The following is a 24,005-nucleotide window of genomic DNA, read 5'->3' on the forward strand; positions in this document are numbered from 1 at the left end:
CCCTGGACAGGCTGCCAGTCCATCACAGGGCCGACACATTCACACCTTGGGACAATTTAGTATGGCCGATTCCCCTGACCTAAATGTCTTTGGACTGTGGGAGGAAACCGGAGTACCCGGGGTAAACCCACGTAGACACGGGGAGAACATGCAAACTCAACACAGAGGACGACCTGGGATGACCCCCAAGGTTGGACGACCCTAGAGCTCGAACCCAGGACCTTCTTGCTGTGAGGCGACCGCGCTAACCACTGTGCCACCATGCCACCTAAAACTGCCCAACAAATCAAAAAACAAAAAGAGAAAGATCAGAAATGTACAATCTGTGTGCTTGAAACCAATTTAAATGCATTTATGATTTTGCAAAGGCTATAACTAGAAACACAGTATCAGTTTTTTTGTGGATTGGACGCCATTGTACCCAGCTAAAAAACATCTCAAGTTTTATGTACGGAAGAGATTTCTTCCCACAAAGATTGGCTACAAATCCAAGAAGCTACTTTGTAATTAAAAAAAAAATCCTATTAGAATTTTTAAAATTGGAAATAAGAAAATAGGTATAGAAAACATCCAAGTCACTCCATAATGTCTAAAAAAATAATATTTACACTGTCTCGAGCTGAACAAATTGATGTGTAAATAAAATAATTATATGATTAAAAAGTGATAGAAACAGATTTTCCTCTCATGCCAAGTAATTCTCATCAGCCCGTCTTCTGATATGGCAGTTCTATGTTTTTCAAAATCATCTAAAGGAAATAGAAATAATTCACTTTTCTTTTTTATTACTTTCCAAAACTGTGCTTAACTTTCTATTCAAGTCGTGGATTTAAGCATGGCTGGTGTAAACTGTCATGGCATCTTTTTTTTCTGTTAATCTGTCTCTCTCTCTCTCTCTCTCTCTCTCTCTCTCTCTCTCTCTCTCTCTCTCTCTCTCTCTCTCTCTCTCTCTCTCTCTCTCTCTCTCTCTCTCTCTCTCTCTCTCTCTCTCTCTCTCTCTCTCTCTCTCTCTCTCTCTCTCTCTCTCTCTCTCTCCTTCCTCAGCTATCCTCCACAGATGCACTAACTGGAAAAGCTTCCTGGTCAAAAGACTCACAGGCTCCAAGACGCTGCCTCCAGACTTCTCTTCCAAGGTCACACACACACACACACACACACACACACACACACACACACACACACACACACACACACACACACACACACATTGCTTCCCTCTCCGACTCTCCTTTACCCTCCTCTTCTTCTCCCCAGGTGCAGGAGAGCATGCAGTTCCCTTTTAAGAAGCTGATGAGGGTGGAGGTTGTAGATAAGGCCCACCTGTGTAGGACACGGGTTGCTCTGGTCGAACAGGTTAGTCGAAAAAAAAACTAAACTGATGTTTGAGCATGTACACTGCAAACAATCACATTTATTTCAGGTTAACAAACTGCCTGAACAACGTCACACCTGCTCTACACTGAGTACCTGAATAGACGCAAAGTCAATTTCTGTGTATGATGATTTAAGGTAAAACTTATAAACTAATTGTTCGTTAGAAAAAAACGATATCGGCTATATTTTTCAGAACTTTTAAAAACAGTGTGGTATTTTGTTTAATGGTGTTGAAAGGAAGTAGGAGGTGCCCAACTCAACTCAAAGAAAGAAAGATGGAATAATGAGATTCAAAGAGCAAAACATTTTGAAGAAACTGAAAAACTCAGCCTTCATCCAAACTTTGGTCAGTTTTTGACTGTGGCTTCCAAGTTGACCTTGCCAATTATTTTAGGGCTGTGCAGGTTGTTTCCTCACCTGTCTATCCAAAATACAGACATTCAGTTTAATTATATCTTAGTTTGTGGACTTACTTGAAAAGAAAAGACAGTTAAAGGGGTTCCACAAGGATCTTACCCCGGTTATTGGTTGTTTTTTCTACATTATTCAAAACATGTTTCCTGGGTAACTAATTTTTTAACTAGTCAATATTAGTATTATAAAGTTAGAACATTGTTGATTTCTGAAAATCCTGGCTAGTAAAGTAATGAATGGGTTTGTGTGTCCTTCCAAACTGAGTCAACTCTTCTCTGTGTTGTTTCCCAACACTAGGCTTCCTCATTATTTGCATATAATGATCACAAACAAACATTCTGTTATGCTCACAACGAGCTTTTCATAGCAAGCTTTGACACAGTTTTTGATTTTCTAGTTCAGAGCATTATCCTTTGTTTCAATCATCTGACAGAATTTCCAAATATTCCGTTTTTTTTATCTACCATGTTCAAGCTGTGAGGTGTGTTTGTGTGTGTGTGTGTGTGTGTGTGTGTGTGTGTGTGTGCGCGCTCGTGCGCGCTCGTGCGTGTGTTCTGGTAGGTGATTGGTGGTCGGCTTCGACTGGTCTACGAGGAGTGCGAGGATGGGACAGATGACTTCTGGTGTCACATGTACAGTCCCCTCATTCACAACATTGGCTGGTCCCGTTCCATAGGGACACCGCTTCAAAAGATCTGGTTAGTCGCTAGGTAGTTAATCACTTAGTTTACTTAGTCAGCTAGTTAGTTCACTGGTTCTCAATCAGGTCCTCAGCTACCACCAGTGCTGCTGGTTCTCTATTCTACCAGGTAGTTCATTACATTCACCTCTTGTTCCAATTATTCCAGCCTTCAAAAGGGGGTTTCATCAACGGTCACTCGGGGTCGAGTATGACCATCCTCCCTCTGGGTGTTCAGGTGGGTGTAGAGGTTAGTTCTGGAGCCGCATAACAGGAGGACACCTGCGCGTGACAGCTTTTTACGTGGAGAGGCTGACGCGCCCTGCAGCCACGACACAATCCTAGGCAGGGGGGTGCCAGAGTCCAATGGCATGGAGAACCAAGACGATTGGGGACCACCATCTGTTGCAGCCTTCATCTGGCTTCACTGCCTTTGCGACCTGGAGACATCTTCCACCAGTTCTACCGTTGAAGTCTTTGTTGGATTGCGTTTCATTTGGAACCCCCCCTTGACCTATCTGCCTTGGGTTGGGTGACCCTACCAGGAGCCAAGCTCCGGACGGCATAACTCTTGGGATCATTGGTACATGCAAGCTTCTCCGCCACTACAAGGTGGTGATCCAGGAGAAGAATGGGGTTTAGACCTCTAATGAACTACCCGGCCGAACAGAAAACAGCAGCAGTAGTAGTGGCACCCGAGAACCTGATTGAGAACTATTGTAGTTGCTCTTTGAGTTACTTGATCAGTTACTAGGCAAAGAGGTTAGTTAGTAGGTCAACAACTAGGCTACCTAGTAAATTCAGGCAGTCAGTCAGCAGTCATCTCGCATGATGGTCTGTCAGTAAGTCACTGAGTAGTGTAGATTTGCAGTAAATCAGATAGTCTGTTGGGTTATTCAGTTAGTTCGCCAGTCAATTAAGTCATTTGGCAAATATATTAGGTAATTAATCAGTTAATGGTAGTTAACTGGAAGATCACTTAGTCAGTAGTTAATTAATAAGTCAGTCAGTTAGTGAGTTAGCTCAGTATTGATTTAGATTTTCAGAAAGTAATTTAATTTATCAATCGGGTCAGTCAGTTTATTAGTTAGCTGCTTAAACAACAATTCACTCATTCGTCGTTATGCATGCTCAGTAATCCAGGTAAGGAAATCAGACAGTTGAATCAGTTCATCTGTGTCCAGTCATTTAGTTTCTTAGATTTTGGGGGTTTTTTTTGCAAATTACCAGGTGTTAAATGCTGGTAAATTTGTGTCTGTTAAGTTTGTTTGCTCAGCCAGTGAGCCATCACTTTGAGGTCCTGATCTACTCTGGATTGGACAGTTATGTTAGGAAGGAGACCAGTAAAACCCAACACATTAGGTTTCTCTAACCTGGAAACCAGTGGATGGACAGTCAGACAGGATTTAGTGAAAAAACACACAGGTGACAACAGTAGGTCGGCATGCATTTCCGTCAGTCTGCAAATTTAAGATGTATGACACAGATTTGAGTATCAGATTTAAGAGTTTAAAACCAATTTCAGACTACAAGAAACAGAAGATAGTCAGAAGAGAGTAAATGGCGAAGTCGTGTGGTTCTAAAGCAGAGCTGTTTCTTTGTATTTGGCTCCAGATGTGTCTAAGAAGCTCGAGGGCCAGATGGACGCGCCAGGGCAGCTGTTTGCCAAGGCAAGAACAACAGCCTGCTATTTTTGTCTTGTCAGTCTGCCTCTATGCCTGTCCATCCTCCTCCCTACTAGCTTTTCTATATATCACTCTTTCTGTCACTCTCTGTCTCTGTCCTGGATGTCTAAGAAACATCAGTCAAAAAGTTTACTGCAAATACTTCTTAGAATTTGCCTCAGCCTCTGTTGCCAGGTAGGTTCCGTTTGTCACAAAGTACTCTGCAGTGAATTATTGCAGGTTTCAACGATCACAGAAAAGTATTTCACAGTTGATTTTAAAGTGATTGCTGTTCTCAGATGGACACCATACCTGATGCAGTTTTAAGTCCCCTGATTTGGTTAAACCTTCCCCAACTGGTGCAAGATGAAACTCAAGATTATTCAAAAAAAAATGTTGCTCCACCCAGGTCTTATTTCAGCAGACTGTAGTGTCTCTAGTTTTGTTAATGGGATGAGGTAAAGGATGGACAAAAAGCCGTCCAGTGAAAAGTACACTCACACACAGCAGGTTTCTAGATCTCTTCTGTGGTATTTGTTTGTTTGTTTGTTTTATCTTTCCAGTTATTTTCTGCTTCATTAAATGTTACATTGAAGGGTAATAGGAAAAAATGGGTGGAGATGAGGGGATGACTTGCATGTGACATGCTAGTCGATGTGTGAATTTGAAGTTACAAACAACACTATGTTAAAACCTAAAATATGGCTGGACCGCAACTACATTTATTAAATGGCTGTTTTTGCACAATTCATTTTGAAAGAGCAATGGCCAGGGCATCCGGGTAGCGTAGCGGTCTATTCCGTTGCATACCAAAACGGGGATCGCCGGTTCGAATCCCCGTGTTACCTCTGGCTTGGTCGGGAGTCCCTATAGACACAATTGGCTATGTCTGCAGGTGGGAACCCGGGTGTAGGCATGTGTCCTGGTCGCTTGACTAGTGCCTCCTCTGATTGGTCGGGGCGCCTGTTCAGGGGGAGAGGGGGAACTGGATGGAATAGCATGATCCTCCCACATGCTGTGTCCCCCCTGGCGAAACTCCTCACTGTCAGGTGAAAGGAAGTGGCTGGTGACTCCACATATATTGGAGGAGGCATGTGGTAGTCTGCAGCCCTCCCCGGATCGGCAGAGGGGGTGGAGTAGCAACAGGGATGGCTCAAAAGAGTGGAGTAATTGGCCAAATAAAACTGTGGAGAAAAACGGGAAAATCGAAAAAAAGAAGGCACTGAAAATATCTTCACACAACGTGATAGTTTTGTGTGATTAATTTATCTTTTTCCCATAATATGCTCGTCTTGTCTCCCGGCAGGTAAAGGAAGTGGACCAAAGTGGACCGTGGTTTAAAGATGGGATGAAACTGGAAGCCATCGATCCGCTGAACCTGTCCGCTATCTGTGTAGCTACAGTGAGGAAGGTGAGGCTTTGAGGTGGGTTATATGTCACACCTTCCCACTCTCATGTTCTTTCCCAAAAGACTGATGGGTTTCATTCATGGCCAGAATCTGACAGCTGTGACAGGACAGTTTAGAACTTAGCCGGGGCCACTATGCAATGAACAGGTGCGTTGGCCATTTGAAAACCTCACAAAAAAACTTTGATGGTCTGCAAGCAAAATAGAAAATTCCAGCATCTATTGTTGTGTGTTGCACTTTCTAGAAGAAGCCAAAAGCATATGAAAATGTTACTGCTAGGCCTTCATCAGTGTTCAGCTTAGCTTTAAGAGCAGAGAATTCTGGGTACCAGTACAATGAGCTGTGGCACTAGGATGTTGTCTTTATAGAGGAGCAATCCATTGCTCTAGAAATTGCAGTCCAGCGTTTTTTGTCCCCCCCCCCCCCCCCGGCCAATTACTCCACTCTTCCGAGCCATCCTGGTCGCTGCTGCACGCCCTCTGCCGATCCGGGGAGAGCTGCAGACTACCGCATGTCTCCTCCGATACATGTGGAGTCGCCAGCCACTTCTTTTCACCTGACAGTGAGGAGTTTCACCAAGGGGACATAGCACATGGGAGGATCACGCTATTCCCCCACTCCCCCCCCCCCCGCCTTCCCGAACAGACACCCTGACCGACCAGAGGAGGTGCTAGTGCAGCGACCAGGACACATACCCACATAGGGCTTCCCACCCGCAGACACAGGCAATTGTATCTGTAGGGACGCTCAACCAAGCCGGAGGGAACACGGGAATTCGAACAGGTGATCCCCACATTGGTAGACAACGGAGTAGACCGCTACTCTACCCGGACACCCAACTCTGTATCTCTGAGACAGTAGCTTATCAAACAGGCATGTCTCCTACTCTCTTTATCTTTATGAGGTACTACAAGGTAGCTGACATTATCATAACCATTACAATTTTACTGTCATCTCCTGGGGTCATTAAATAAGACTGGATGATAAGCTCAAATGAAGGATTATGTAAATTTCAACATCCGTGTTGTGATTTTAAGATGAGCACAAATGGAACCGCTTATTTTATTTTTCCGCCGGCATTAACGACAAGTGTAGGATTCCACTCAATCATTTCTTTATGAGAACACACAGAAGCACATTTACAGGGCAGGATGTGTTAATACACACACACACACACACACACACACACACACACACACACACACACACACACACACACACACACACACACACACACCAGATGTGTAAAGCTACAGTAAAGTAAAGTACGTGTATCGTACCAGGCTATATTTGTGTTGACAGGGATGATATGTCTGGGTATTGCCATATGCAACTCAGACAATATTTTCATTCGATGCTATTTAAAGTTTCATTTGATTAAAACAAATCACCTATCATTCATTACTACTTTTCATCATTTATTATTAAAACCACTGGATTGCCATTTATCATATAAGGGGAAACCCTTAGATAGTGGAAGTAAGAAAATTTAACTGATGAGTTTAATGAGGCCATTAAAATCAATATAAATAGATAAATGGAATGATGTTAATGCACTTGAAATGAAAAAAGTTGGGTGATTTGATACGTTTGTTGCTGGATTTGCGTTTTTACACACCCATTTACATTTTCATAGTTGACTCATTGAAACTTTGACCTTTTCCTTTGACATTAATTCCATTTCCTTGCAGACATGAATGTTTATTTTTTCTTTTCTTACTGTTGATAAATAAGAGCTTCACCCAAATATCTGCAAGAAGAGCTTTGACCTTCCCATTCTCTTAACCTAACATCATTAGAAAGACATCCATCCCCAGAGTTCATCCAGTCTGTTCACATTAAAAGTCTCTTACTTGCAGAGAATGCAGCAGCAAGGCTTTTTGTTTTTAGCACGTTTTGCTTGATTAGCTAGGATAATAGAGAGAGACAGGAAGTAAGGCTGGAGAAAGAAGAAGACATGAATTAAAGGTTCTGAGTTGGATTCAAATTCAGGATGCTGTGACCAGGCCTGAGTCCACATGGTCCACAATATGAGTTTGAGCTATCAGGAACACCGAGCGGCAAAGTTTGTAACTGAAGAAATCACATCATTCCAATTCTAGCTGCAGGACTTTTCACTGTGTGAACTTGATACCTTGGTTTTTGTTTGTCCTAATAGCGAAGCACTGATAGTCAGGGCCACCTTTGTCAAGTCCAAGACCAGGTCGAGATCTAGTCGAGATCAAGTCAAAATGGAGTCTAATAGGGGATTCGAGACCAAGTCAAATCCGAGTCCAAATGATAGTGACTGAGTAAAGATTGAGACAGGAGGGTCTGGGTAGTGCAGAGGTCTATTCCATTGCCTACTAACACAGGAATCACTGGTTTGAATCCCTGTGTTACTTCCGGCTTGGTCGGGTACCCCTACAGACAAAATTGGCCATGTCTGTGGGACGGAAGCCGGATGTGGGTATGTGTCCTGGTCACTGCACTAGCGCCTCCTCTGGTCGGTCGGGGCGCCTGTTCGGGGGGGAGGGGGAACAGGGGAGAATAGCATGATCCTCCCATTCGCTACATCCCTCTGGCGAAACTCCTCACTGTCAGGTGAAAAGAAGCGGCTGGCGACTCCACATGTATCGAAGGAGGCATGCAGTAGTTTGCAGCCCTCCCCAGATCGGCATAGGGGGTGGAGCAGCAACGGGGACAGCTCAGAAGAGTGGGGTAATTGGCCAAGTACAACTGGGGAGAACAAGGGGGGGGGGATCCCCCAAAAAGAAAAAAAAAGATTGAGACAGGAAAAAAAATTGAGTCTTCTTCAATACCAAGCTTTAAATAAAATTTTAGTGGTTCCAGTTCAAATTTGCTAACCCTCTGATGGAGTTGCATTAAGTACTCCAAGTACCTTCCAGTACTGTATGGTCTGCAAAGCAGATGTAGTTGGGACAGTGGAGCTAAACATGTCTGAAAGGATATCACCTCCACAGCATCAGAGCACATCCTGAGTTCTCTCTTGCTGACTGGAAAATTGGCCTGTGCTTCACACGCAAAGACCATGTTCTAGAATTTCTCTGTGAGCCATGGGAAAGGTAAACTCTTGGGGGGGGGGGGTGCATGGGAATGCATTTGGTAATTGGCAGGCTTGAATCAATTGAAACGATGCCTGTTTTAACAACCAGTTGACTTCATTTAACGCAGCAATTTTTTTTTTATTGTAAAATTATTCACTTTAGTACACAGCAGCGCCATGTGTTGGTGGCAGTTGTGTAACCCAAAGAAAGGAAAATCTTTTTAACAAAGGCAGCTGGACTTGGTCCAGACCGAAAATCATATTTGATGAGACAAGTCTGAATACTACAAGGTGGCATGGTGGCGCAGTGGTTATCGTGGTCGCCTCACAGCAAGAGGGTCCTGGGTTTGAGCCCTGGGATAGTCCAAATTTGGGGGTCGTCCCAGGTCGCCCTCTGTATGGAGTTTGCATGTTCTCCCTGTGTCTGCGTGGGTTTCCTCCACGTGCTCTAGTTTCCTCCCACAGTCCAAAGACATGTAGTTGAGGTGAATCGGCCATACTAAATTGTCCCTCTGTGTGAATGTGTGTGTGTTGGCCCTGTAATGAACTGGCGGCCTGTCCAGGGTGTCTCCCCGCCTGCTGTCCAATGGCTGCTGGGATAGGCTCCAGCATCCCTGCGACCCTGAGAGCAGGATAAGCGATTTGGATGATGGATGGATGGAAGTCTGAATACAAACAGCAGCAAGTCCAAGATGATAGAAAAAGTGTCTCAAGTCTGAGGCCGACCACAGCCCTGGTTTTTAGACCTAACTTGTATTAAAATGATGTACTCATGTTGATAATGTTATTCCTCTGCTGAGGTGTCCCTTATGAAAAATCCACTAAGTCAAATTCTTGGCGTGGCAAAACACATTTGGCAAACCAGAGTCTAGTTCTAATTCTGATTCTGGGTGAAGGTTCTGGCGGACGGCTACCTGATGATTGGTATAGATGGTTCGGAGGCGGCAGATGGGTCAGACTGGTTCTGCTACCACTCTACCTCCCCCTCCGTCTTCCCTGCAGGTTTCTGCGAGATCAACAGTATCGAACTCACTCCTCCCAGAGGTACGAACTGTACCTACTGTCACATTATAATACATTATATGTCTGTCTAATGCAACTGGCTCCATCTTTGATTTTCAAAACGGACCCTATTTACTGACCAGCCATTGGTGGTGTACTTTTATGTTATGTTTTACTATGAACCATTGACACAAGAGCAAAATTTGAAAAAAAAAAGTTGATTTCCAAAGCACTGTCCAACCATTTTGGATTAAAGGAACACAATTAGCTAAATTAGTGTTTCTGCTAAAAAAAAAAAAAGAGCCAATGTGAAAAAAGTGTTTTACTTTAAGAATTTCTTAAGTCATCCTGATATTTGTTTAGAAGAAGTGTATTCCTTTAATCTACACTTTTTACAGTCACTTTCTTTCAAACTATATTCCAAAATCGTTGGTTCCAATCTTTTCCCTCATTTGTATACAGTCTCTCTGTTGTTCTGCCTCCTCAAGGTTACACCAACCTCCCCTTCAGATGGTTTGACTACCTAAGAGAGACCAACTCTGTGGCCGCCCCTGTGAACCTCTTTAACAAGGTAAGACATACACACACACACACACACACACACACACACACACACACACACACACACACAGTCTATTAGATGTGGCTCCGTCATACTTGCATTCATCCATTATAGTATTAATAGTCATCCATCTTTTGTACCAACTTAGTATTGCAGCTGCACATCAGTATCTCCAACTATGTGCCATCAAGAACCACATCTATACAGGTTTTCGTCACTACACCAGTTGATGTTGCCAACTAATTCCACCCTTTCTGGATAGAAGGTGATAAATGAAATTAGCCTGTTTTGTGTTGAGTTGAAAAGAACCTGCGTACACACTTCTCTTGTTGGCTCATGATTGAAGACCAATGCTCTATGCTGATATCAAAGCCAAGGTTTGGTTTTGTAGCTTTTTTGAAAAAATTTTTTTCTTTATTAGCCTGTGTAAAGCCACGTTCTCTCTTTCCTTCTCTCTCTTTCCCATGCTCTCTCTCCTTCGCTCTTTCACTCTTTTTCTCTCTAATTTGTCCATTCAGGAGGTGCCAAATCACGGCTTTCGCCCAGGCATGAAGCTGGAGGCCGTGGACCTCATGGAGCCCAGGCTGGTCTGCGTCGCCACGGTAACCCGCATCGTCCATCGGTTGCTACGGATACACTTTGATGGCTGGGAGGAGGAGTATGACCAATGGGTGGACTGCGAGTCACCCGACCTCTACCCAGTAGGCTGGTGTCAGCTAACTGGCTACCAGTTACAACCACCTGCTGTGAACACTGGTATGTAGCACACTGGCATACAGAATTATGCCTTTTAAATTCTACTGACAAACCAATTCAGAACATAAAAAATAAATGCAGAAATAGTGACCAAAAATTTACAAGGATAGAGGGGTTAGACTGAATTTTTTTCTAGTTTTTTTCAAAATGTGTCTTTTGCATGTGTTTTGATAGAACAAAAGATTCCTGCACACTGTCCTCAATACTTGCAGCCAGAAATATCTAATAACTACATTTCATTACACTGGCCTTCATCAGGTTATTTTACCAGACAAAAGGAGAAACCACCCCCCCCCCTTTTTCTCCCCAATTGTACCTGGCCAATCACCTGCTGTCTGAGCTGTCCCGGCCACTGCTCCACCCCTTCTGCCGATCCGGGGAGGGCTGCAGACTACCACATGCCTCCTCCGAAACATGTGGCACTGCCAGCCGCTTCAGTGAGGAGTTTCACCGGGGGGGGATGTAGCACATAGGAGGATCACGCTATTCCACCCAGTTCCCCCTCCCCCCAAACAGGCGCTCTGACCGACAAGAGAAGGCGTTAGTGCAGCGACCACGACACATACCCATATCCGGCTTCCCACTCGCAGACACAGCCAATTGTGTCTGTAGAGATGCCCGACCAAGCCGGCGGTAACACAGAGATTCGAACCGGTGGTCCCCGTGTTGGTAGGCAGTGGAGGAGAAACCATTTTAAATATGTTGGTTGACCCACGTGGACAGATCAGGTCACACTTCAGACTGACATCACTCATTGACTTAATCAAGTATCATATATAATCTTAATAAGGAACAGCTACAGTACCAAGGTGAATATTTAAAATATGTATGTGATTCAAATCTAGTTGGAGCTTTATAAAACCTTCTTCTAGAGTCAGTCCCTAGACAAGAAAAGAGAGGAAATGGAATCGTAATCCAGACAAAATACAGCACAAAAAGACCATATGATAAAATAATCCATTGAAGATGAGTCCGAAATAGACAGTATGTCTGAAAAATCACAGAGATCATCTCATAACATCACATTAAGAAGTAGATCATCATTCAAACCCTTGGGAGACAAGGTTTGCAACGTGAAGATCCAAAAAACCTCACGTCTCTTTTACAGCAAGTCGAGATCACCACCTCTAAGTGATAGGCTGGCTTTTTCAATGCCACAGAAACATAAAGTAGAGACGTCATGTTTTATAGCTACAGGATAATCTATTTCATTCTTACGTATAGCGCTTTTATGTTTACCTATACGTTGCTTCAGCTTTCTGGTAGTTATACCCACATATGATAAACAACATGGACAATATAACATGGAGGCACATGTAAAAGCTACTACTACTACTACTTTCGGCTGATCCCTTTAGGGATCACCACAGCGGGTCATCCGTTCCATTTCTTCCTGTCCTCTGCATCTTCCTCTGTCACACCAGCCACCTGCATGTCCTCTCTCACCACATCCATAAACCTCCTCTTTGGCCTTCCTCTTTTCCTCTTCCCTGGCAGCTCCATATTCAGCATCCTTCTCCCAATATACCCAGCATCTGTCCTCCACACATGTCCAAACCATCTCAATCTTGCCTCTCTTGCTTTGTCTCCAAACCGTCCAACCTGAGCTGTCCTTCTAATATACTCATTCCTAATTCTGTCCTTCGTCACTCCCAGTAAAAATCTTAGCATCTTCATCTCTGCCACCTCCATCTCCGGCTCCTGCGTTTTCGTCAGTGCCACTGTCTCCAAACCACATAACATAGCTGGTCTCACAACCATCTTGTAAACCTTCCCTTTAACTCTTGTTGGTACCCTTCTGTCGCAAATCACTCCTGACACTCTTCTCCACCCACTCCACCCTGCCTGCACTCTCTTCTTCACCTCTCTTCTGCACTCCCTGTTACTTTGGACAGTTGACCCCAAGTATTTAAACTCATATGCCTTCGTCACCTCCACTCCTTGCATTCTGACCATTCCACTGTCCTCCCTCTCATTCACACATAGGTAGTCCATCTTGCTCCTACTGACTTTCATTCCTCTTCTCTCCAGTGCATACCTCCACCTCTCCAGGCTCTCCTCAACCTGCAACCTACTCTCGTTACAGATCACAACGTCATCTGCAAACATCATAGTCCACGGAGACTCCCGCCTGAGCTCATCCGTCAACCTGTCCTTTACTGTTGCAAATCACACTATGGAAAATACTTTGTTTATATGAGGATGACAAAAACTGTAAATTTTGTGAGTTTTGTTACACTGTGTTCAGTTACCACATGCTAGTTGCCGATGGGGAGGGGGCTTAGCATCTCTGTTGCAGAGGTTGCATAAGCTTGTGACGTGCAAAACTGGCATGGACCGATAGGTCTCAAGTTTTTCCCGTTAATCACCAAAAAAAGGCAGCTCTTCAGGGCTAGTTCAGGGTCTGAATTTGAAATATGCCAATGTTTTCTAAAAACAGCTTTAGTGACGTGTGTGAGGAGAAGAAGAGGTGATGCAAGTCACAGAAAATCTCTCTTCTCTCTTCTTCCTTTTTTCAACAATTCCATGTGGGGTTTTCTCGGTACACTCTCATAATCCCTATGAATCCCTTGCTGGACACATCTGACTTCCATGACTTCAGCTTTTTCCATAAACTCTTCGACGATGTTGCACACTGTTCTTAGTCTAAAAAATTGGCTTTTGGGGAGACCTCTCTCAAGTGGGGTGGGATGAAAACTGCTTGCCAATAAGAGTATTTTTATCAGTTTCCTTACAGTATAAGGTAGTGGATAGGGCGTCATTGTTTTTGATGACGTGTAACTATTATATCCATCCATTATCCAAACCGCTTATCCTGCTCTCAGGGTCGTGGGGATGCTGAAGCCTATCCCAGCAGTCATTGGTCGGCAGGTGGGGAGACACACTGGACAGACCGCCAGGCCATTATAATTATATATAATTATATAAATATAGATACATAATATAAATAATAGTATTATATATAAAATATAATATACTTATTATATATTATTTATATTGTATTTTATTATATTATATTATATATTATTTTAAAAATATATACGTATATATATATACATCCACCCATTATCCAAACCGCTTAGCCTACTCTCAGGGTTGTGGGGATGCTGGAGCCTATCCTAGCAGTCATTGGGCAGCAGGCGGGTAGACACCCTGGACATATATATATATATATATATATATATATATATATATATATATATATATATATATATATATATATATATAATCTATTATAATATCTAGAAAGTGAATCTTTTCCTCGCTGTAATCCATTACACATTTCAGATTACTGTTAAAGCTATTCAATAGGGAGAGAACCTCGTCATAAATCATCAATATATCTATACCATCTCAAAATTTGGGGCAAATGTGTATTTATCTCGGGGTTCAAAACAAAATTTCTCCCGAAACGACCAACAAACAAATTGGCGTAGTTAGGCTTACAAATAGAACCCATGCTCGTACCAGAAACGTGTAAATAGAGATCGCCATTTAAGTTAAAATAGTTATTTTTCATGAAAAGAAAAATAGCTAAATCAATAATGAACTGATTAGGAGGAACGGCTGTATCGTCCCGGTCACCATCGGGTAAGTCAGGAAGACATGAAATATTATTGAGATCAGTGGAATCTCTAATGTACACTGGTAGGGTGTGGACATACAGTCGATAATAATAATAATGATAATAATTATTATTATCATATTATTCTTATTAATATTATTATTATTATTATTATTATTAAACAACACCAGGGGTCATCGGAGCTCTAGGACTCATGAAGAAGGGAATGGAAAAGTTCACCAACCGTATCCCAGGCAACATCAACATCTGTGCAGTCCTGAAGATCGCCCTACTCGGAACAGCCCACATATTACGACGAGTACTGTCAATCAAGTGATATCTGCCCTATAGTGCCTCAGCTCCATAGTTTGGACCTGGCTCTACAGGATGTAAAACAGGAAACATAAAAGAAATAATAATAATAATGATAATAAACTTTATTTATATCGCCCCTTTCTGAACAGTGTTACAAAAGGCCTTACACAACAGGATAAAATAATGCACATAGTCAAGATAAAACATAAAAATGAAATAAAAATATAAGACATAATGCCAGATCCACTCCACAGAACAAGGTTAAACACGATCAGGATAAAGTCATAAGAGCATAATTAAAACTTAAAGAATTAGATCCGATAAAACAAAGATTATGATAAAAACAATTAAAATAAGCTGATGAAAGAAAAATATATAATAAAGAAGTTAACAAACTGACAGAGGAGCCCATAATGAATTAGTCTGAGCTACTATCCTGCAGGATCAGCCAGGGATTTGTGTATTTCAGGTGATGTACACAATACAGGACGGATAAGGTGATGACAATACAAGAAGTCATGTTCGGCCTTGCGGCACCATGGTGCAGTGGTTAGCGCGGTCGCCTCACAGCAAGAAGGTCCTGGGTTCGAGCCCCGGGGTAGTCCAACCTTGGTGCTCGTCCTGGGTCGTCCTCTGTGTGGAGTTTGCATGTTCTCCCTGTCTGCGTGGGTTTCCTCCAGGTACTCCGGTTTCCTCCTACAGTCCAAAGACATGTAGGTCAGGGGAATCAGCTGTATTAAATTGTCCCTAGGTGTGAATGTGTGTGTGTGTGGGGGGGGGGGCCTGTGATGAACTGGCGACCTGTCCAGGGTGTCTCCCCACATGCTGCCCAATGATTGCTGGGATAGGCTCCAGCATTCCCGTGACCCTGAGAGCAGGATAAGAGGTTTTGATAATGGATGGATGAATGAAAGTTCGCCCTTGGTAATCCACCCTTTTGACTGGCATCTTCTAAATAAACACAGTTCCTGTTGAGAAGAGCCAGTAGTCAAGTCAAGTAGGTTTTTATTTGTCCCCATAGGGGCAATTGTTGAGTAACAGCGGCAACATTTAAGCACACAAACACTCCACAGAACACACAAGGCAAATAGGCAAATAAATACAGCATGTAGTGAGGAGAACAAAGTCAACGAAAAGCAATGCAACCGTAATCAGTGTTAACAGTGTTTATCAAGGTGGAGCTGGTATTACCTCTTACTATTAGAGTTTAGCAGTGAAATGGCTGAGGGAATGAAGGAGTGTTTGTATCTATTGGTTTTGACTACTGGGTATTTGAAGCGAGAACCAGAAGGCAAGGTGTGAAACTCTAGGTGCAGGGGGTGGGTGCTGTCAGACAGGATGGGTTCTGCTTTCCTTAGCATCTGTTTGTTATATAAATCAGACAGAATTTTCTGTTGGTTACCTGTGATGCTACTGCAGACCTTGATCACCTTTGTTAGTGCACTTTTCCGTTTAAATTGAGAGAGGCATACCAAGCGATAAAAGAAAAAGTAATAACCGACTCAATAAAAGATCTGTAGAACAAAGTCAGCAGTGACCTGTCGACACCGAACTTAGCCAGCTTCCTCAGACAAAAATGGCGCTGCTGGCTTCTTCTTCTTTTTTTGCATAGCAAATTGGAAGTTCAGTTTGTTATCAGTTATAGTGCCCAAGTACTTGTATGACTCAACAATTTCAACCTCCTGACCATTAGTCTTGGTGTTGACTGGGTTGGAAGGATTACATCTAAACTCAATACACATGTCTTTGGTTCTAGTCTATTTAATTCAAAAAAGGCTTCCTGACACCATTTGGAGAAATAGTCTGTGACAGGACCATGGGACATTTCATTCTCCTTCAGCAGGCTCACTATCACCGTGTCATCTGCAAATTTCACAGTGTGATGATTTTTGAACTCACTGCGGCAGTCATTAGTGTATAGGACGTGTAGGAGAGGAGAGAGGACACAGTCCTGAGGGGAGCCAGTTGATGTGGAAGTCAAGCCAGAAAAGTGTCCATTCACTCTCACTCTCTGAGATCTGTTGGTGAGGAAGTCCAAAATCCATCCAACAGTGTTGGTATCCAACCCAAAATGTTCCACAAGCTTCTGCACTAGCAGGTGGGGCTGTATGGTACTGAAGGCTGACGAGAAGTCTACAAACAGCAGTCTGGCATGGTTCTTACTACCCTCTAAGTGACTATGAATGAAGTTAAGCAGAGTCATGGTTACATCCTGAACCCCCCTGTTGGTTCAATATGCAAACTGTAATGAGTCAAGAAGATGCTCTGTCCTGTCCGGAAGTTACTTTTTAATAAGTTTTTCAAATGACTCCATAACAAGAGAGGTAAAAGCTAGGGGCCTATAGTCGTTCAAGGTCTTAGGATGGCTCTTTTTTGCAATGGGAACTACTGTAGATTGTTTCCGTAGATTGGGGACCTTTTGATGACACAGGGACATATTGAAAATAGGGCCTATTTGAACAGCACAGTGGGGCAGCAGACCGCTACCAATGTTATCAGGGCCAGGGCTTGTTCGAACTTCACCATGTTTAAAAGTATTCACAGCACTGTGTACATAAAGAAAGAGACAGGTTGGCTAGAGTTCAGTGGGTTGTGTTTTAAAAAAGCAGTTTCATTGCTGAAATCATGCACAACAAATCTTGAGTAAAACGTATTAAACTCCTGCGCTAGTAGGGTCAGTGTTCAACTTCCTATTAAAATCTGTGAATTTCCATTTGATATTTGTCTGCATCCTGGACACAAATCGCCCCACCTTTATCCTCAGGGTTAATCACAATGTCTTCCTCACCAATCAGTTCACTCACAGCAGTCCTTTCATTCACTGTCAGATTCTTTGAAACATGAAAAGGTTGACTGTTCATCTTTATAATGTCCTGTTCGACTATTTTGCAAAAAGTGTTAATGGGTACATTAGTGGTGTCGGGGCAAAAAGTACTCTTGGGTCTAAAAGGGGCTCTGGCAACAGTTTCCATGTTTTTGGAGAAGAAATGTCTCTGTTTAATCTGTCTAAAACACCCGAACGAGCCCACTTTCAAGCCAAAGGGATTTACACCACAAGTGGGCCAAATGACAGACCCTTGGAAAGGAGGGACATCCGGTCATTTGATAATTCCTTAGAGGAAATGTTTATTACCGTGTCTTTGTGAAGCTGCACGTCCAAGGTCGGCTTGTTCTTTGATGACCGCTTGTCTGTCTCTCCTACATTTCTTCGGCCTCTTTTGTTGCTCTTTTGGCACACATCTAAAGAAGGGCCAGTGTGAGAGGGACGCTAGTCTCTGTTGAAAGTGAAGTCCCTCCTCCGTGTCGGGATGATCCGCTGGGTCCTGGTACTCCAGGCAGGGGTAGTGCAGCAGCAGGCTGGTGCACTATTTCCTTAATTGTAGTCTTTTCCCCATCACATTATTTCACTTTGTGTCCAAGTGCACATGTCTGGTTTGTTCTGATGCTAGCATGCATGTGCTGAGGCCGAGCTAGCCTGTGGCGTCCACTAAACCTACACCATACGTTGAAGTGTTAATATGCAAAGAAAACCAAGCCAGCCTTGTGTTTTGGGGATGATGTTAAGCTAATTGAGGAATTTTTTCTTTGGCAAGGAATGAATGTGATAAAGTTAAGGTTAGTGGTCTGGTATGTTCATCTTATAGACAAGCGAGCTGTTGGAGTTTGTGTAATCTCCCATCCCCAGTGCAGCATTACAGACCCCTGTGCCTCTGTGTGTGTGTGTGTGTGTGTGTGTGTGTGTGTGCGCGCGCGTGCGTGCGTGCGTGCATACAACAGCCTCAAGAGAGCTGCCATTGGGAGTGTCCAAACAGAGGAAAAAGTCCCAGCAGTATAAAGGACAGAAGAAAAGTGAGTGATTTTTTTTAATCTTTTTCGCTCATCCACTTTTCACCTTTTTTCTCTCATTCCCCCACCACCCCCTCTGTCCTGTTTACTCACTAGTTCTCTCCTCTTATCTTTCTTTCATAATCATGCCTCTCTCTTTTTTGTCTCTTCTCTCTCTCTCTCTCTCTCTCTCTCTCTCTCCTCTCGCTCTCTCTCTCTCTCTCTCTCTCTCTCTCTCTCTCTCTCTCTCTCTCTCTCTCTCTCTCTCTCTCTCTCTCTCTCTCTCTCTCTCTCTGTAAATGAGAGTAGAACCCACTTCATAATGAGTAGCCACATCCAGTAAGTATGTATTCATATGTGATAGAATAATTCGGTTGTTTTGAACATTGTGATAGATGGTTGATGTTTCTTTTCATTTATGAATAGTCGTGTGTGTGTGTGTGTGTGTGTGTGTGTGTGTGTGTGTATATATATATATATATATAGTGTTTTTTTCAGAAACCGTCAATGGTGTTATACAAGTGCTCAACTAATGAGGAGTGGAATATTGGCGCAGATACAGGAAAAAAAAAGTTTTAATGCATTGCAGTTAATGTGGTTTAACCACATTAACTGCACTCATCAGCTGCTGTGGTTAAACCACATTAGCAGCTGATGAGTGTGCGACACATGAAACAGGCCTGTACTGCAATGTATTAAAACCTTTTTTTTCCTGTATCTGTGTTTATATATATCAGGATACTTTATTCATCCCCAAGGGGAGATTGGGTTCTATTACAGACACTCATGCTTTAGTAAGAAAAAAAATTAAAACTAATAAGATCCAAGATAACAAGAAAATAGAAACAAATAGAAACAAGAAAAACAGAAACAAACAGAAATAAAAGATAAAATAGAAATAAGAACAAAATATATGCACTACCGCAGCACAAAACAAATAGCACAAACAAAACCTGACAGGGTAAAACAAGTCGAAGGGCCAGTCCAAAAACAAAACATATATATATATATATATATATATATATATATATATATATATATATATATATATATACCTGCCGTCCAAATGACTGCTGGGATAGGCCCCAGCATCCGCGACCCCGGTCGGGTTAAGCAACTTGCATAATGGATGGATGGATATATATCTATATAGATCGATAGATAGATTTACATATATAAAGATACATATTAGTCACAGTATGTTGTTATTTACTGAGCCCAGTTAAATCGTTGTTCTACTTATTGATTCAGATTCAGACAACTTTATTTATCCCAGAAGGGCAATTCAGTTCCACAATCTACCCAGACCATACACAACTCACAGACAAGCGGCAATCAGCAGTATGTCAGAAACAATCGACAGATCAGTACCATGGGCAAGAGATGCACACTGTCACCCTTGTGTGGCCATGCATGCAGACTCACTTATTGGTTGATAGTTGTGAATATGAAATATGTAAACTGTCATTTAAAACAATGACAACATCTATTAATCAAGACAATGAATGGGGTAGAATGTAATTGGGTACTTAGCCTGTGACTAGTTTTGTCACTGTTGCCAGTAGAGCAGCCCTACTGGTGTAGCGCCTTGCTCAAGAACACTTCAATAGTAGGTGTTTGTTCTTCATCAGTAGTAGGCAAATAAATCTACTGTAATGAGGTTCAGTTGCTGTATAACACTTGCACTCACAGTTTAGTAAATTTAATTTTTGAAAACAAATGGGCTAAGTGTTAAAGCTGATACATAGTTTCAGCCATATCTCCTCTCAGTTGTCTCCAGAACTACTGGGGAGTGGTCTGTTCCTCATTAATATTCATGAGCTGATCTTTGAGTGACAAGTACAAGCAATGGTTGGCGATGAGGGTGGGCAGTGTTCTATGTCTTGATGATTCAATTATCGGCTGTATGTAAATGAATGTGTCTGATGATGTCGTGAGTATTAGAATAAAAGATCATCTGAGAAGCTGAACAAGGGGGATCACTTTTAAAAAAAGAAAAATACAAAAAAAAATAAATCCTACCTGTTATGCTCTTTTCGGTAGAAAGAGACTGTACAAAATGCATGACAATTAAATGAAAACTTGACGTAGAAAAATATTTTTGCTTCAGTTTTGGTCAGAGTCTAAGAATCCATTGACGTGTGCTGTCATAGGTTGTGAGGACATAACATATTAATCCTTACAGCAACAATGCTGATACCATCCAGATAAAGTGAGTGTGTCTTGTACTGTCCTCCAGGGACTTCCTTTCATTGACTGACTGTTATTTTCAATGGAAAGGTGTGTTTTTAAACATGTTTTAAGGACCCAGAGCATGGAGCACTCGGAATAAAGATGCTTCCACTTCTAGCCCAAGAGTGCCCTGCTTCATTCTGGTGTTCAGTAGTTGCTTAACAACAGGAACCATGACGACTGTCAGCATCCTGTAAAGCGATGCTAAGCAGAAATACAGTGGTGGCTAGCAGTAGAATTAAAGGTTTACGTCTTTTCGTCAGCAAACCCGAGGCTGACAAAGTTTTTTTTTTCCCTCTTATATGTCTTAAACAGAGAGAAGGCTTCCCGTTTGCAAGCGGCCTGTCAGTCTGTCGGGCGTCATAGTAACTGGTGTTCCCATAAGCCTGTCAGGAGATGAGAACATGACCCCACCTGATTACCCATCACCCCCCACTCCTGCCTCGGCAGCACAACCACCATCTGCAGACCCAGAGACCAGCCCCAATGCAGAGGGGACTGCAGGTAGACACACATACTCTATATATAAACACACACACACACGGGTCAACACAAACGGGTATACACAAAGACTTGCAGACAAACAGATACATGCTATAATTTTGACTGCAGGTATACAGTTATGTACTGAGCGCACGCACACAGATACACACATATACACACATACATGTACTATGGATACACACACTCACTGCAATTTGAGAACACCACTGAGCACTGTTCAGATTGTAAACAGGTAAATTTATGGGCTGATGGATGGATGGATGGATGGATGGATGGATGGATGGATGGATGGATGGATGGATGGATGGATGGATGAATGGATGGCACCAGTATCTACAGGTTTGTTTGTGTGGAAGGAATGGAACTGTTAACTTTGTGTTGTCTTTCCTTTCTTTCCCTTTGTCAATTCAGTTTTCATTAAAATCAAATGCAAATTGCTTCACTGGCATCTAAGTGCAATGAGAAATTCCTCTATGAAACATAAGCCTAGGTAATAGGGGAGAGATAAAATGTATGTGAGAGATTTAAAAAAAGGGGGGGTGCTTCAGTTATTGGGGTATCACACTGCTCAGCCTCCCTGGGAAAGTCTACTCTAGGGTGCTGGAAAGGAGGCTCCGACTGATTGTCGAACCTCGGATCCAGGAGGAACAATGCGGATTCCGTCCTGGCTCTGGAACAACGGACCAACTCTTTACCCTTGCGGAGGTGCTGAGGGGGGCATGGGAGTTTGACCAGCCACTCTACATGTGTTTTGTGGACTTGGAGAAGGCTTATGACTGTGTACTGCGGGGCACTGTGTGTGTGTGTGTGTTGGGGGGGGGGGTACTGCGGGGGTATGGAGTACCAGGACAGTTGCTACAAGCCATCCGGTCCTCATGTAACCAAAGTGAGAGAGCCGTGTTCATATTCTCGGCACAAAGTCAAACACGTTTTCGGTGGGTGTCGGACTCTGCCAAGCTTGTCTCTTGTCTCTGATTCTGTTTGTGATATTCATGGACAGGATCTGAAGGCGCAGCCAAGGTGAGGAGGGTGTCCATTTTGGGAACCTCAGAATTGCATCTCTGCTCTTTGCAGATGATGTGGTTTTGTTGGCTTCATCAGAACGCAACCTCCGGCACACACTGGGGCGGTTTGCAGCGGAGTGTGAAATGGCCAGGATGAGAGTCAGCACCTCCAAGTCTGAGGCCATGGTTCTCTACCGGAAAATGGTGGATTGCTCCCTCCGGGTTGGGGATGAGTTGTTGCCTCAAGTGAAGGAGTTCAAGTATCTCGGGGTCTTGTTCACTAGTGAGGGTAGGATGGAGTGGAAGATTGACAGGCAGATTGGTGCAGCACCAGCAGTAATGCAGATGTTGTACCGGACTGTTGTGGTGAAGAGGCAGCTGAGCCAAAAGGCAAAGCTCTCAATTTACCAGTCAGTCTTCGTTCCAACCCTCACTTATGTTAACGAGCTTTGGGTAGTGACCGAAAGGGTGAGAATGCGGACACAAGCAGCTAAAATGAGTTTCCTCTGTAGGGTGTCTGGGCTCAGCCTTAGAGATAGGGTGAGGAGCTCAGACATCCGGAGGAAGCTCGGAGTAGAGCCGCTGCTCCTTCGTGTCAAAAGGAGCCAGTTGGGGTGGTTCAGGCATCTGATTAGGATGCCTCCTGGGCGCCTTCCTTTGGAGATTTTCCGGGCACGGCCAACTGGGAGGAGACCCCAGGGTAGACCCAGAACTTGCTTGAGGCGCTACATGTCCAATCTGGCCTGGGAACGCCTTGGGATCCCAAGGAGGAGCTGGAGGGCATTGCTTGGTAGAGGAATGTCTGGAGTGCCCTACTTAGCTTGCTGCCACCGCGACCCGACCATGGAGAAGCAGCTGATGATGAGATGAGATGAGATGAAATGAGATGAGATGAGATGAGATAAAAATGTGTGTGTGTGTGTGTGTGTGTGTGTGTGTTTGTGTGTGTGTGTGTGAGAGATAGTGAGTGACTGCGTGAGTGAGCATGTTTCTGAGCATGAATGTCTTGTGTCTGTGTGTTCAGCTCCTGTACCCCATAGCCTCCATTTTGAAGTTGCCGCAGAACTGCATTTAAATGCATGGAGTCGGTTTGATAATATAAAGTAACACTTTACATGTCTTTTATTTTCTCTTTCTGTTTTTCTCTGTCTCTCCCCTCGGGTGCAGACATTAAGGAGGAGAACGTGGTGGGGGCAGAGTTATCCTCAAAAGGGGGAGTGGCTGAGACGGAGACCAACGGCCCCTCTGGAGAATTCTACACCAAACAGGAACCGTAGGGCCTGTCGTTCTGTCCATCCATCCCTCTCTTCGTTTCTCTGTCTAATAAGCAGCTTGGAAAGCTATATTCTGAAATTTACTGTGATTTTATCCTGTCATTAGTTTGAGAAAAGAACAATATAATTATTTTTTAAAAATTTTAAGAAGAGTACTGAAAACAAGTTAACCGGTGTTTTTTTAAGGGTCTGTATCTTTTTCATTCCCTCGCTCTTAATCTCCCTACTTTCTTTCAATTCTTCCCTCCCTGCACTCCGACAAGCAGGGGGAACACATGAGAAAATCATGCCAGGCACACATTGATGCTGGGTTTGGTAAGCTGGTCTGCTTTGTCAGCCTCTCTGGTAAGGAACCAGCCGTTGTTTTGATCTTCCTTTTT

General features: G+C 43.2%; 1 protein-coding gene across 1 annotated transcript in view; it reads left to right on the plus strand.

Moving 5' to 3' along the window:
* The window catches only part of LOC130119630 (MBT domain-containing protein 1-like), a 45,367-nt gene extending 21,727 nt beyond the window's left edge, over positions 1–23,640 (plus strand). Inside the window, 12 exon segments of the mRNA XM_056288191.1 lie at positions 1,045–1,133; positions 1,255–1,353; positions 2,350–2,463; positions 2,465–2,486; positions 4,082–4,137; positions 5,438–5,542; positions 9,483–9,630; positions 10,077–10,159; positions 10,669–10,906; positions 18,564–18,635; positions 21,159–21,347; positions 23,519–23,640. Coding sequence (XP_056144166.1) covers positions 1,045–1,133; positions 1,255–1,353; positions 2,350–2,463; positions 2,465–2,486; positions 4,082–4,137; positions 5,438–5,542; positions 9,483–9,630; positions 10,077–10,159; positions 10,669–10,906; positions 18,564–18,635; positions 21,159–21,347; positions 23,519–23,628 — 1,325 coding nt within the window. The 3' untranslated portion in view covers positions 23,629–23,640.
* Positions 23,641–24,005: the final 365 nt, after the last annotated feature.

Source organism: Lampris incognitus, chromosome 10 (assembly GCF_029633865.1).
Source record: "Lampris incognitus isolate fLamInc1 chromosome 10, fLamInc1.hap2, whole genome shotgun sequence".
Lineage (NCBI taxonomy): Eukaryota > Metazoa > Chordata > Actinopteri > Lampriformes > Lampridae > Lampris > Lampris incognitus.